We start from the raw sequence: 16,084 nt of genomic DNA, 5'->3' as shown, positions 1-16,084 counted from the left end.
GTCCTTTGCATTTAGAACGACATACCAATTGCTAAAACAGTTTGCCACACCCCAACACATAAAGTAGGCATTTGCAAGAGCAAAATAGAGACCTCAGATTATATGAATTCTTATAAACTAGACTATAGAACTATAGAACTATAAGTGTGCTTTTCCTTGGGCATAAACTTGAACATGTTATCTTTCTGTCTGTAGAATCAACCCCTTTCAATGTGCCTCATCTTCACAGGGCTCAACACACACTTGTTAATAAAATAAGAACTCATGGATGAATGTTCTTCTGTAATTAGCTGATTTGTAAGAGGCTGTGTGGAAGGGAAACTAGGGGAGAGAGGGGTAAGTCATTGACTTAGCACTCAGTACACTTGGCTGTAAGCCAGCCCTGCCTACTCCTATGCCATTCCTAAGCATTTGTTCTCCATGGATAATGCTCAATTGTCTTCTGTAATTCCAGGAACCACTCTTCCCCATAACCAGGAGCACAGTATGAAGCAGCTTGTGTTGTGCATGGTTATTCACTATTCTAGGGCTGAGCTTACAGTCCATAGTGGGATTCAAACTATGATGTACCCCCTAAGAACTGAACAACTGATTTATATCAAGTCTAGAATGACACCCAGGTAATGAGACAGGTAGTGGTTATCTGACATACAGCCCCACTCACAAACTTTCTTTCTAGCCTCAGGCAACATTTCCATATATCATCATCCCAGAAAGAAAAAATTAAAAATGAGCATTATTTCTTTGGAATATCAGGGAGTAATGTGCCTATTAGGTGAGCTAGGATCATGGTGATACACCACTGTTCTTTCTTTTCTTCTTGTCTTCTAAGTTACGGGATTTGTTCTGCATTCATATATTTATATGTCAGGGGAGGTGCATTTAATTGTTTTGTTCTTAGCTGGACTAAACTTCATGGATAGAACTGGCTGCTCTACCAGCCGTTCAGTGTGACTACAAGGACAATAATTAATCAAGCCATTAGTATCACTGATGCCATCATCCAGTGGCAATGGGATCAAAGACATATAACCTGACTTCCTAGTGGCATCATCTATTAAATGATGTGCTACTTGTTGCCACAATGAGTGATTCCATAGGACAAAGAAACCAGGCAGAGATCAAGGCTTCTCCAAGTCAGTATTAGCTCAACTTGTTATCCTAGGATGTCCTGTATGTGGCCATCCTGCCACACTTCCCAAGTACCCTTCGATGCCTCCTTCCACCTACCTGCAAAATCCATATTCCTCAGCATGGTATGGGTGACTGGTCATGAACTGGCCCCAGGTCACTTCTTTGGCCTCATCTCCCAGTCTCTTGTCAACTAGACAGACAAAACTACTTGCAATCCTCCTAAAAACCGTGCCCATTTCATTGCACAGCCTGTGGTTTTCTTTATAAACCTCTTCCTTTAAACCTCTTGAAATTATAAGCCTCATTGTAAATTTACCTCAATGTATTATTGTCTGCTTTGTGAAGACTTTCCTTATGCTGACAGTCATGGCCTCACATGCACTATATATTAAATCTATCACAAAAACTTTCCGGACTTGTTTACATGGAGCACTCCCATTTGTCTGTAATCAGTGTGAACGGATCCTAGAAAGACATTCGTTTAACCCTTCATTATATACATGAGGGAAAGCAGATCAAACACTACGTTTATGTGCCTAACAACTATTGCAAAAAGCATTTGAGCCTTGTTGCTTACTGGCTGTGGTTTAGACAATGCATTGTTGATAAGATTGAACCAGCTTTTCAGACTGAATGAGACAGACAACTAGATTGTGTGACACTCCTATGAGGGATTAGCCACAAACACCAACTATTCTAGGGCTGGGCTAACAGTCCACAATGGGATTCAAACTATGATGTACCCCCTAAAGACTGAACAACTGATTTATATCAAGTCTAGAATGACACCTAGGTAATGAGACAGGTAGAGGGTATCTGACCTACAGCCTCACTCACAAACTGTTTCTTTCTAGCCTCTGACGAACCTGAATTTTATGTAACTTTAGGTCCTCTGTGTAGCACATGATATTGATGCACTGCCTGCCTTCCCTTGGTCCACCCTGGAGGTCATCTGTAGAGAGTACCTACAGATGCCAATGTCTTTCAGGCACCGCTCTCCTGAGGGTGTTCTCTGGCAGTGGAAGCATGCTTGGTCTACTTACAGCAGGCAGAAGTATCAGAGATTTGATGTTCCCCAGGAGCAACCATCAACCAAGAAGAAATGGTAGCTGGAGGTTAAACATCCCAGCCTCCTCACCCTTTGATGGGACAACACAGATAAGTTGTAACTGTCAGAGGGGCCTGTAGTAGAAAATTGGATCCACGTTTTGTTCATATCTCCCTGTATCCATTCCCTTGGTTAGTCTCCTCCCACACTGACTCTAAACTTGGCCATGTGACTTGCTTTGGCCAATGATACTTAGTAAATGCAACACAAGCAGAGACTTAAAAAGTGTTTTCATGGGCCAGGTGCAGTGGCTTATGCCTGTAATCCCAGCACTTTGAGAGACCGAGGCAGGCGGATCACGAGGTCAGGAGATCGAGACCATCCTGGCCAACATGGTAAAACCCCATCTCTACTAAAAATACAAAATTTAGCTGGGTATGGTGGTGTGCGCTTGTACTCCCAGCTACTTGGGAGGCTGAGGCAGGAGAATCACTTGAACATGGGAGGCGGAGGTTGCAGTGAGCCGAGATTGCACCATTGCACTCCAGCCTGGCAACAGAGTGAGACTTCGTCTCACAAAAAAACAAAACAAAACAAAACAAAACAAAAACTGTTTTCACCTTGGGCTTTGATTTTTCATCTATCTATTGGAATCATCTTAGGCCCGTAAGATTGAATCCCAGTAGCTTACTTGTTCCCAAATCCATGTCTTAGTGTGTTGCATTATGTTTGTTTACTGAACTTACTCAGTATATGTTTGTTGAATGACCTTAATAATCTTCTCCTTCTGTATGTCCCTGTGGTATGACTGTAGCTCTTGCTAATTTCTTGGTCCATTGGTTTGAAACTCCCATAACTCTTCTTTGGTCCTTTCCTCATTTTCTAGTTTATGGCCAGAATGGTTTGTTTCTGGCTTCAGCTGCTGGGTCCAAATTTGGGTTAATGACAAACCTCATTTAAGACACAACTCTCCAAGGATCCCTGTCCCTTCTCCTCTGCCTAAAGTGCTGCTACTGGACTTCAAGAGATCACAAATGGCTTATTTCCCATCCTTCTTCCCACATTTTAGGTTCTTCAAGATCTCTCTTGGTCTCCCATTCTTGGCTGACAGTTCCTAGAAACATAGTCAGCTGGAATGGATTAGAATTGACTCTTGGATGTCAACTACCTTCTTGGGTTTGAGCTTCCATCATCACTAAAGAGAATTGGTGGCGACCTAATAAAACTGATATTTTTTTTCTTCCCACAGAAATAGAGGAGAAGCTAAAGGCAAAGAGGAATAGGATTTGTGGATCAACTTATTCTCCTCTGTCACTGGATTCTTAATGATTAAATCACAAAATTTTAGGCTATTAAGGGCAATTAATGAAATCCACTTAACACAGGCACTAAATAGGATGTTCCTATAACCCTTCCTAGCATACTTGGTCTTCCTGATTGCACCATCTCATGAGACATCAGCTGGGTGTTCAGTGAGAATCTAATGATGATGCTAAGCCTTTAAATTTTTTTCTCATTATTTATTTTGGTATTTATTGAGTGCTTACTAAATATATAGCACTGTTTAGTCACTAAGGGAGTAGTCAAGGAAGTATAAATTCCTATTCTGTCTTTTACCAAGTGTAAACCCAATAGTTGTTGGTGTGGAATCCTTGAGTCTATGAATAGCTTTGTTTGGAAAATCAGAATTTATAAAAATTCTAGGGGTAAAATGGTAAAAAAACAAACAAAAAAGGCAGATCAGGAGGACCTGAAATGAATTAGTATGGTCAGACAAAGTTGGTGTATGTGGCTAATCACTTATAGGAGTCTCACCCAATCTAGTTGTCTGTCTCATCCAGTCTGGAAAGCTGGTTCAATGGTATCAATAATGCATTGTCTAAACCACCGCCAATGAGCAACAAGGCTCAAATGCTTTTTGGAATAGTTAAGCATACAAACACAGTGTTTGATACCCTTTCCCTCATTTGTTTCCTTCATTTATTAAATGAAGGGTTAAATTAATGTCTTTCTAGGATCCCTTCCTGTTCTGAAAGGCAGTAATTTCATAATTATAATTATCATTTGTAAAAATGTAAATGACTGGAAAAACCAGTTAGAGTAATGCAGACTTGATTGGCTAGGTATGTCACAATATTCTGGTGGGATAGCAATCTCCAGGTTGTCTGACAAGTGCTAAGAAATCATTAATTCATCAATAAACCACATCAAATGACTGTAACACTACTTTTCTATTTTAACCACTATACCTCTTGAAGGGATGGTCTATATTTGGTACCTTCACTTCATCACACTTGATGCTTCCCTTCACGATTGAGCCTTTTTCCTGTAGCAGACATGGTTACTTTCATGCTCAGATCCTCTTGGATAGGCCTTACCATTTTGTGGGTGCCAGCCTCTGCATCTGTTTGTGAGTTTTTTTCTGGATGGCCAAATTCTGCTCTGTCTGAGCATATGCCAGGAAAAAATGCTGGAGTGTTAACATCAGCCTGGAGTAACTCTCAATCATCAATTAATATGTCAATGCAATGGGTGTATAAATACCCCAACTTCCTCACCCTTCAGGCAGGATAACTCTGAAGCACATATTCTGTACCAGCTCCCAGTTTTCCAGTGGGATTGAGTTCCAGTTACCCACAGTGACAACTTGCTTTATGATGTACCCTTTATTCCTGCCTTCCTTTCCTTATCTCAATTCCCCACTCCTCTACCAGTATTTTCTAGAATCACTCTTTGAGTAAACTGCTTGCATTTAAGTCCTTATTCCAGGGCCTACATCTGGGGATCCAAATTAACACTCGTCTCCTCTTCCACTGGGCTAGGGTGACTCCTCCTATTTCAACAATGACTTTGTCTCTAAAACCAGTGGCTAAGATTGCTTCCTTCTTTCCGTCTTAACTCTCTCCTCCTTTCCTTTCACAGGCCTGTGTTCTCTTGATTCTTTTTCCATATCTCAAACAGTCCGAGTTCTGACTCCTTTCCTGGTTCCTCTTTCTCCTTTTATGTCCAAAGTTCTCCAACATTTTGTCCTAGGACTTAGCTTTGTTTTCTCTCAAAAGTCTTCCTTGACAATCCTATTTCTTGCCATGGCATGAATGAGGTGTATGTGAACAAATCCTTGTGCATGTTACTTTTAGTGTCTTGATCACCTTCATCTCCTTTTTACTTTGATAACTCACTTCCATGAACTTCATCATTATCTGGAAGTGCTCAATTTTTGGAGCCTTGAGCTTCAATATCCCACTTACCAACCATAGCTCTCTCCCTTTCATCTCTCTCACTGTTATTTCCAATTTACCTATTCTTCTATTTCATTGACACTCTATTCTTTGGAAGATTCCATTTCTCTCACCTCTCAACCCTAATCTGAATGTTGCTTAAGACATTCTTAAGATGTCTGTTGGTGCCACCATAAATCTGTTCTTTCCTACTTGCCTCTGCAGTACTGCCCAGAAATCATGATCTGTCCTTTGTCCACTCCCTCTCTCATGTCTACTAGCAGCATCCGATCTTCCATCTCCTTGAAGCCCCCATCCTAACACCTCTTCCCTCCCTCTGAACATTGACCTTGCCTCTTAATCCTCTGAAATAATTGTGATTCCTAAGTGAATATTATCACCACATTCTCCTCTGTGACCTACAAACAGGACTTCCCCTGCCAATTTTTTCCCCATTAATCTGAAATTGAGACAGCTCCTTTTTCATGCTTAGGCTAATTTCTTCACTTTTCAGTAAAACCTAGCTACTCAAAAGATGAATAAAAATGAATTTGTGATTGAAGTTCTGATAAAAAGACTTGTGGTAACATTAGAATTTTAAGAAAGAACTAATATAAGCAATACTATAAATTATGGTTATTAGTAGAAGGTTAATATTTATATGTAACATGATGCAAAAATAATGATATACCTAACAAACATTGGAATGTGGAAGTAGGGAAGCTGAGAGAAAGTGTCAGGATGCTAATTTCCCCATTTTACAAAGCACTGAGTACAGAACTCACAAAAGTTGAAATATGTAATTAAATAAGTAAACATGTAATTAAATATATGTAATCTATCTACCATGTATGTATAAAATATGTAACTACAAACTCCTAAATATTAGACACAATAATTTCTTATTAATTTTAGGGAGGTATATTAGGAAATAATATCTCCTTTGTATAACATATTTATCTGAAGTTTAACAATTTCCATAGTTTTCTTTTGATTTTCTCTTCTGTTAAATTTTATAATAATTAAATTGAATGATTTAAAACTTAAAATAGCACATATGATGAGATCTCTGCTCTATAAAACAATTTATATATCTCTCTTCTCTCTATACATATTCATACAGAAGTATCTGCAATAGAGTTTATCTAATGCTGGTAATGGTTATTTCTGAATAATGAGATTTGAGATAATTAAAAAAGACCTTTTTGTATTTTTTTTATTACTTGGTATTTAAAAATTTAAAAATAATGATGATGTGTGATTCTGACAAAAATATCAAAGTCATTATATTTTTCATATTATTGGGGTTCCTAACTTATCTCGTGATTTAATTTGATTATGTCCACTCATGGTATTCATGAATACTGCAATGTGTAAAAATATTGTCTTGACATTGAGATGTTTACCATCTCGCAAATGGAAGGATTCACTTTTTTGTTTGTGTGTGTGATTGTTTAAATCTTAAGAGGAAAGATATTCAATTGTCTACTACATCTAATACCAACATCAATTAAGTAATTCATTCAACAAATATTTCTTGTAGACTTAGTTTTGCCAGACACTGTGTTTACACTAGAAAGCAAGGCGACAATTTCTTTGCCCTCTACTTAAAACTTTAGAAGAGTGAAACCCAAATATTCCAGGTCAAAACTTTTTTCTCTAATGACTTACAACACTTTGCAAATGTTTTAAACCTAAGTTATTATCTTTATGTTCTTGATGCTTCCAATAGTGATTCTGTATATTGTTCACTTTTCTTTGGACTCTTTTGCCTTTGATAAAAAATAAGCATGAAATGAATCTATTTAGGAAAAACTAGGCGAACAATTGGATATTTATGGAAGTTAATGTCAAATTTAAAGTTGTAAACAAAGAGCAAACTCAGGATCCTACAGTTTTCTTCCCATTCTTGTCAATTTTCTAATGGAGAAACTGCCAATACCCTGTAACAGTCTCAAGTCTACTTCACTCTATGTCAGGAAATTAAGAGTGTGTCATTGTTCTGCTTTCAATGTAAGAACTTGTTTTATTCAATTATTTTTATCAGACAATCTCAGCACATCACAACAATTTCCAAAAAGTTGTGGTCAAATTAGCTTCAGTGACAAAAAATTGTCAAGGCAGTTAAATTATTTTCATATGTGTCTCGCATAGAAGCCATCCATTAATACGCAACTATACATTTCAGACTGAAGTGTTGACTCAGATGTAATTTCTTGACTTCTTAATCACTTGTGGACTTTAGCTAAATAAATACACCTTAATAAGGAAAGTCAAACAGAAACGTCAGTTTTTGAGCTGTCCCGTGATTATTTGTATCTCAAATAATAATTCACAAATTCAGCACAGAGTTTCTTTTTGAAACGTTGGCTCTGAACTCAATGAAAAATTGAACTTCAAATGTCATGTTTTATTCTTAAAGCCAGACCTCTTTGAGCAGTTAGTTTGAGCGGAATATATAATTATTTTGAACTTAACTATAGCATCACTATCTGATGTGCTATAACATTATGATCTATAGCAAATAAGACTTTCTGAAATAAAAATTGATTTCTAGATATTCATTCAATTGAGAAAAAAAGGTGTATTTCCCCTCTTTCCCTCCTTTTGTATTTTGATCAGGTTGTAACTGCAGACTTTACTTTCTTTGTTCAAAGAGCTCATCTGTTCTACTACTGATAATATCTAAGTTGGGGAATTTTAGAGAAACAAAGAAGCATGCCAGTTGCCCACTTGTTGGTTGTCACTTAATTCTATTTCCTAGCTGAATGGCTGCCTACAGAGAAATGGATTCTACAGGAATAGTTTCTTAAAAAACAGGTTTTCCAGCACCTTCGACCTGAGATTATGGACAAATCACCACCTTGTGGTCTAACTGTAGTCATAGTCAAGGAGCACATATTAAACACCTATTATGAGTAGGGCACATGGGTTGCCAGAAAGAAGAACAGTGTGTAGAATGGGTTCTATTTCTTGCTGGAGAAGACAAATCACAAATATTTGAAAAGTTGTTTGGTAATATATGGTGAAAATATGTGTGCTCTCACAAAACTTTGGAACAATTTTTGTTGTGATTTGGCTCGGTTTGCCTTCAAGGTTTAGAGATTCACTCTAGCAACTTAAGCAAAGGGATATTTATTGACAGCATATTAGTTTGGGCAGTACTCCCAAATCTCAGTGCCTTAATGTAATAGCAGTTTATTTCTCACTCATATAAGGTCTTCTAATTCATGGACCAGGGACCTGAGCTCCTTTCATCTTGTGATGCTGCTTTGGCATTTGATGTCAAAATTTACTGTTCTCAATTACATCAAGCCCCAGAGGAGAGCAGAACACAGAGAAACAATCAATAGAGAATTCTTGTGCATCAGGCATGGAAGAAGTACACATGACTTCTGCTTGCATTACATAGGCTAGAATTGTCACATGATCATGCTTATTTACAAGGCAGGCTGGGAAATGTGGTCTTGCTGCAGCCCATGAAGAAGGAGCAATGAATTTGGTGCTTAGCTCTTCAGCCTGTTACAGGGGTCTTTTTCTGGAAACTGGGGTTGGAAAGCTATTAGAAACTTAGATAAAATGTCTGAGTTTCCCATGGCCTGAATGGGCTTTCTCATGGTAACTGTACTGCATTCTCCTCTCTAGAGCAACTAGCCAGTCATATTTCCTGAGGAATCCAGTATAATTGGCTGAGATAATTACCATGGTCTATAATGAATTAAATTTACTAAATTTGGGCCAGGTCATCTCATGGGTCATGACTAGCCCATGGATGGATTGCTGCTGGGCTGGGTTCCTATTCCTCACTCAATCAGTTGTCACTCCCTCACAAGTATAACCCACAGCTACTTTTTTAAGGAAAAGCGTGTCACTAGGGCACAACCTGCTAATTGTTACTACTGCAGTAATAGCTATTTTATCCTATGCACTCAGTGCTGTGCCCAGAACTTTACATGCACTAACTACATTATTTATTTTTCACAGCCACCATATTTTATTAACCATTTTCAGAAGACAATGAGCCTCTGAGAGATTTAGTAACCTAGCCAAGTTTCCAGTGCAATCTGACTCCAAATCCTGTCATCTTTACCTTTCAACATTATTGTTCCTGGTTTTCTTCAGCCACAAGAAGGGTATTGGGGACAGTGAATGTTCTGATGGCTATGACTGGTATCAGGGAAAGGAATCGATTATATGTCATCAAAGCTCCAAATGGATAGAGAACACTGTGGTCTAGGTCAACCACAGAGGTCTTGAGGGATGAGCTTGGATTCGATCTAAGGCACAACATGAATGGCAGCCATGTCTAGGGAAGTAAGGTTACAGGTTGCTATTTTCCCTTAGCTACTGTGGTAAATCTTTTAGTTCCAGAAGAACTGTCCCTTAAAGTCTTCTTAGATTGAAATCTTTTAGGGAATGCTTAGGATCAAATCTATATGCTGTTTTTATTTTTTTCCTCCAAATATTGTCAATTTTGATCTAAAGAACTTTGGGATAGGGGATGTGGAAATACTGCAAGATAATTCTTCCTTTGACTTACAATTGGCTGCATGACGAAGTAGAAGTAAAAGCATATAATCTGGATTCAACATTGTTGTGACATTAAGATACCATTAAATGGGTGGTATCAAATATTCAAAATACATATATCTGACCAAAAATTTCTATCCGTAATAGGTAAAGAAATCCTACAAATAAAAAGTGAAGATGGACAACCCAAAAGAAAAACTTTTCAGGGCAAAGCATCTGAAACAAATGTGTTTAAAAGAGGATATCCAAATCATCAATAAGCACATGAAGAGGTGTTTAACTTTAGTTGATAATCAGGGAAATTCAAATTAAAGTCACAATGAGACACCATTGTGTCTCATACCACCAGAGAGGCTAAAAGAAAACAGATGTAAAATATCTAGTGTTGGTGAGAATGTGGAGCAGCTGGAACTCTCACATACTGCTGGTAGGAATGTAAATTGGTGTAACTACTTAGGAAAGCCATGTGGCTGTTTGTCTGTAGCTGGCAGAATTCTGAGATGGCCCCCAAGATTTCTGCTCCCTGGTGTACATGCCCTATGTAATCATCTTCCTTTTGAGTGTGGACAGTGTAGGTGGGACTGTGAAGATGATAGATTTCACTTCTGTGATTAGATTACACAAAGGTGAAGAGATTTATCAAATGTTATTAAAGTCCTAAATCAGTTGACTCTGAGTTCATCAGAAGAATCAAAAGCAAAACAATCCTGGTGGGCTTGAATGAATCAGATTAACCTTGCAAGGAGACTGGGCTCTTCCTGAAGGCAGATATTTGAAGGGTGAGGTGTGAGAGGGCTATAGAGAGGTCTCCAGGGGATGAGAGTGGTCCTGGCCCAGCAGCCAGCAAGAAAATAAAGACTTCAGGTCTAAAACCACAAGAAACTCAATTCCTCTAAAGGCGTGAATATGCTCAGAAGAGGGATGTTTCTTGGTCATGCCTTTAGATGGGACACAGCAGGCTATACCTTGATTTCAGCCTGTGAAGACTGAGGACCCAACTAAAATGTGCCAGACTCCTTACTCATGAAAACTGTGAAATAACAAACTTGTGTGGTTTTAGGCCACTAAGTTTTTTAGTGATACACGGCAATAGAAAACTGATGGTCTTGTAAAGCTGTATGTATGCATATCCTTTTACTCAACAATTCCATTTCTAGGAATTCCCAGTAGAAGGCCATATATGTGTTTGCCAAAATACACAGACTTTAATATCCACAAAAGCTATATTTGTAATAGCCAAAACTGAAAACAAAGCAAGTGAGTGAGAAAAGGGCTTAGGGTTACTGGTAATATTTTGTTTCTTGATTTGGGTGCTGGTTATACATGTGTGCTCAGTTTGTGAAAATTCCCTAAGCTGTGTTCTTTCCTAAATTATACTTCAATAAAAGTGTAGTGACCAGAAATTTATTAATTTTTTACTACCTGGAAGCATAATGATCATTAGGTTGTTTTTAAAATTAAAAAATTCTCACACATTATAAAAAAGGTCACATGATTTTACTTGTGTAATCATTTCAGCATCTGTCCTCTGTGGATAAAACATAAAACACACCATAATAAAATGAAACCCTTAGGATAATATCAGGTTCTTTTTAAACCCTAACTCTCACTGGATTTTTGGTTAATCTTCAACAGATTGCTTCGATAAATAATTTTTGTTTTCTGTTTCAGATGAATTAAAATTAGTAGCATTTTGAGAATTTTAAGGCACTCTTTGGAATAACGCCTTTGTCATCACTGTAAACTCATTCACTCTCCTAGACATAAGTATCTTTTCTGATGGACATAGGTCTTTGGGCCAGGGCCAGGTCATGATAAAATAGAAAGCTTTAATATCCATAACCTTTTCAGAGGTAAAGTTATAGGTGTTTTTATTTCATTTTAGAGAGAAAACAAATGTTTGTTCATGGTCTTATAAGAAACAATCAAATAATTGACAAACAATTAAATATTCATATACAGGCCACCATGCTAGATATGGAGACTATAGAAAGATATAGTATGTCATTTCTCCTCTTGGAAGATTTATAGTCTACCTGAAGACATAAATACACGTACCCATTAATTAATGACATATGTTCACGTGTTAATAGAAAATAAATGATAAATATAAAAAAAGTAAAAAGAAAATGGAAAATATCAGAACTCTAAAATTGTGTCTCAAGGGAAGAGTTCTTGGCAGTCAGGGAAGGCTTCCTGGAGGCAGCATGACGTAGAAAAGCAATTATTTTTCAGTTAAGCAAATTTGGTTTTAAGTCTGAGTTCTTTTACTTCTCAGATATAAGCAGATACTTAACTTCTCAAGGCCTTAAGGTTTTCATCTGAGAATTACAGCTGATGCCAGTAATTTCTCTCATAGATTTGTGAGGTTAGAATGAGATAATTTAATAAGAAAGCATGTTCTTCTAGTCTCCATTGCTGACCTTTCATATGGATGAATAAATAACCACTGAGGATCTTTTGTGTCTGACACTGAGCCTCGGAGCAGGGAGCAGTAGGGAGTTGGGAAGCATGCTAAGCATCAGAGCAAGGAAGGAGAAGGACATAAGGGCCTCTAAGATGCACAATAACAAATGTTGGCAAAAGTACAAAACAGTATGATGAAAGCAAGATAGGACGGTGTCTGGGAAACCTGGGATAATAAATACAGCCAAAGAAGTTTCCTTCAAGGCTGGCAAAACAGTAATGTGCTGGTTATAGGGAGGAAATGAGAAATATAGGAGGTATCATCCCTGAGTATTTACCTTTTAAGTAGAAATACAACAACTAAACCCATATTTACTTATACACATGAAATAATGAGGACAAGTGATGGCATTTATTAGCTTATGTAGTGCAGTGTTTGCCTATCGGTCACATAAAAATTTGGAGGAGGGAAAGCTCACTGTGGTCTGTAGCATCAGGAAAGGTTTGAATTTAGGTCTTGAAGAATGGACATGACATGGATCCAAAAGGAGGTTTATTCTAGGCAGATGTTGCACCAGGCAGTCCCTGTTACTTAAATGTGTAAAAGAGAAAAAAAAAATCACTGGATTTGGTTGTGGGGTACTACCTGAGAGGTTATGGAGAAGTAAGGAGAGAGGTCTCTCAGATGGGAACTGCAGGTTTCAGGTTGTGATGCAAAATCAGTGTGCTCCTCTCTAAGAAAGAATGAAGGACAAAGAGGCCTAGTTATCTGATCTCTGATCCAAAGGGCACATTTTCAAAGACGGCAGCAAAGAGAAGAGAAAACCACTGAGAGCATTGGTTTTCAGAAACCTATGGCTCCCTCCCACTCCCCCACACCCATGAAAAGGTGTGGGGGAGGGGGAGGGAGCCACAGGTTTCTGCAGCAAGATCACACTCAAGAATTAAAATCCCTTTTCAGCTTATCTCAATGCCCCACATCCCCTGAAAGCACCTAGCTTGCTTGGGTGGGTACTAAGGAGTAAAGAGCATGGGTTCACTTCTGAAAGATCTGGATTGAAGCCCTTGCCTGTTTTTATCTCTCACCCCTTTCTGAACCAATTTCCTCAACGGAGCCATAGGCTCAATAATGATAGTAGCCTCCTCAGAGATGTTGAGAAGATTAAATAAAAATGTATGTAAGGACTCCAGCACGTAAGCTTCCGTATAACTAATAATAATCACTATTATATTTTATAATGGCGTTTGGGTCCTGGGTCTTGCCAAGTTTGGGGTGGGGGGGGGGTGTGAAGAAGGAAGGTCGGCTTCTTTATTGTGTTGGCGTCTCTCAAAACAGCCGGCAGGCCATGGGCCAAAACCACACCGGGGTGCTCCCTCCGCCGGCGCCTTCTTTCCCCTGCTCCACCCACGCTTCCCAGAGCAACAAGTTCCTTTCCGCAAGACCCGCCCGCGCGCCACCGGCGGACCTGCAGCCTCTTCCCAGACCTCTGTCAAACTGGTCGCCAGACCCATCTGGGGTCGAAATCCCGGTACTGCCTACGCCCTTAGGAGGAGGGAGAGCCCCCCACACCTGGAGGAGCCCTGGCGGTGGCTGGGAGAGAGGCGGGAGGCTTGAGAAGTCAGGACAGAAGAGACTAATAAGAGCTTCGGTCTGCGCGGTCCTTCAAGGCAAAACCAATAACCAAAAGCACCCACCGCTCATCTCACTCCTCTCTTTTCCTGGGATCAGGAGCGAGATGGAGCCCAAAATCTCACTGACCTCCACCCAGTCCTCTGGTAGCCACATCTCTGTCCTTTGGGTTCCCCTCGCTCCAGCTTCTCTCTGCACCCACACTCCACCCCAGCCTGCACCAGGTCCCCTAAGGACACTGGAGAACCCTGATACATCTTTTGCAGGAGAGACACGCAGGTCAGCCACAGCCCCCACCCAGCACCCTTCTCTCCTCTGTCCTCCCTCCCAGGATGAGTACCCTGGAGTCTCCAAAGGAGATCCAAGGTGTCCAAAGCTGGGAGGCTCACCTATCTGCCCAAACTGTCGAACTCTGGCAACTTCTTGGAATGGGGATCCCCACGCTCTAGTGGGAAAGCCAGGCTGGCCGCCCACGCATCAGGAGAGGACACCTCGACTTCTCCGTAGGGAATCCCCCTCAAAATCCACCTCTCCAGCTCCTGTAGCCGGGAGTTGAGAACTAGGGAGCCAACCAGAAGTGCGCTCCAGGGGTGGGCGGTCGTGAGCGGGGGTGAGGGCGCAGAAGTTCCGCCCCGATTTTAGAGACCAGTTTCTTTCCAAATCTCCTAGAGTCAGGAAGCCGTTGTTCCCAGAGAGGAGCAGGGACCGAAGTCACTGGGAGGGAAGTCCTCCCGGCGCGGGGTGGGAGAAACACCCAGGCGAATTGCAGTGTCCAAACGTCCAGCCCCGTCTGTAGGAAACTATTCTTTCTCCGGGGGATGGGGGTGGGGGAGACGTCCCTGGCAAAGTAGCCAACGCCAGGCTCAGTTGTTCAGGGCTTCATCCCTCCATCCCCAGGCAGCCTCGAGAACTTGGTACCTCGGACAGCATCCCGGGAGCATGGCATCCTGTGAAAGGTGTTATCCTATTTTCGCCATCAAGTCAAACAGCAGTAAATTATTTTGATGACCTTACTAGTACAGATGAAGGACATTTTAATTACATAACCTGTGAAAGATCACCGGAGGCAATATCGTGTTAAAGAGCCCATGGCAGAATATCTGCATCGCATGAGAAAGAGAAAACTTGCAAATCTGCAATGAGATTGCGCAGGGCTGCCCTCCCCCGTTTTGAAACAACATGCGAAATGCATGGGAGAGCTTACCTTTCGGACTCCAAAGCCGTGTTCTGCTGCAACTTGGCGAGCTTCGTCCTCTCCCCCTTTATGCAACTCCACAAGAAAATGATTCGTGAAGACCGGTCGCTCAGCAGATGCAAAAACCATGACACAGAAGAGGAACCCGGCGGCCGCCTTCCACTGGGAGACACAACCACCCTTCATCCTTCTTTGGGAGTGAAAAGTGGTGCTAGGAGGCGCGCAGGCTGGCGGAGCAGGAGACTCGGAGGGAGGGTGCAAATAAAAAATTTTTATATATAGTTTTTAAAAAAATCTTTGTATAGAGAAAGAGACTGAATAGGGTCTTGGAAAGCAGCGAATCAATGTGTGTTCTCCAGCATCTGGCTGGAGGGGAAGCCGTGCAGTCAGGCGGCCCGGCGCGCGGGCAGGGGTGCGAATGTGGGGAGCTGTGTGTACCGGAGAGAAAGAGCGAGTGTAGGTCTGTGCTTGATGCTAAATCTGCATTTTCAGCTCCTCCTCAGCCCCAATTCCCCAGGGGCTGGAGGAGAGCACCAGCTCGGGTGACGTGAGTCCGCCAGCGGCCAATGAGGGCGGGGGAAGCGGCGGGCCCCGCCCTGGGCCGCCCCGGGCCCGCCCCCGCCCACCCCCGGCCCGGCCCGGCCCCGCCGCCTCCGCCTTCTGGGGGCGCAGCGCAGCGCAGCGCAGCTAGCCCGCGCCCCCGCCCCTTTCAGCACCGGAGAGCTCCCCCACCTCAGCCTGGCCCGCCGCGCGCCCAGGAAAATCCCCCCAGCTGTAATCAGGCCAGCGGCGGCGGAGTGATGTCATTGTTTGTGGGAATCTGTAGGCTCTGGGAAGAGAATTACGGTGTGTGCCGCTCTCGGAGGCCCCGAGGGGAGCTGGGGCGCCGGCCTCTGTGCCTCTTCCTGCTTGTTTCCCGCTGC

At 41.3% G+C, this 16,084-nt stretch overlaps 1 protein-coding gene across 1 annotated transcript in view; it reads right to left on the bottom strand.

The window, feature by feature from the left end:
- The window catches only part of PCSK2 (proprotein convertase subtilisin/kexin type 2), a 269,668-nt gene extending 254,307 nt beyond the window's left edge, over nucleotides 1-15,361 (bottom strand). The window contains 1 exon segment of the mRNA NM_001131407.1: nucleotides 15,171-15,361. Coding sequence (NP_001124879.1) covers nucleotides 15,171-15,347 — 177 coding nt within the window. The 5' untranslated portion in view covers nucleotides 15,348-15,361.
- Nucleotides 15,362-16,084: the final 723 nt, after the last annotated feature.

Source organism: Pongo abelii, chromosome 21 (assembly GCF_028885655.2).
Source record: "Pongo abelii isolate AG06213 chromosome 21, NHGRI_mPonAbe1-v2.0_pri, whole genome shotgun sequence".
Classification (NCBI taxonomy): domain Eukaryota; kingdom Metazoa; phylum Chordata; class Mammalia; order Primates; family Hominidae; genus Pongo; species Pongo abelii.
Note: the sequence above shows the minus strand (reverse complement) of the source record. Positions and strands in the feature narration are given on the sequence as shown.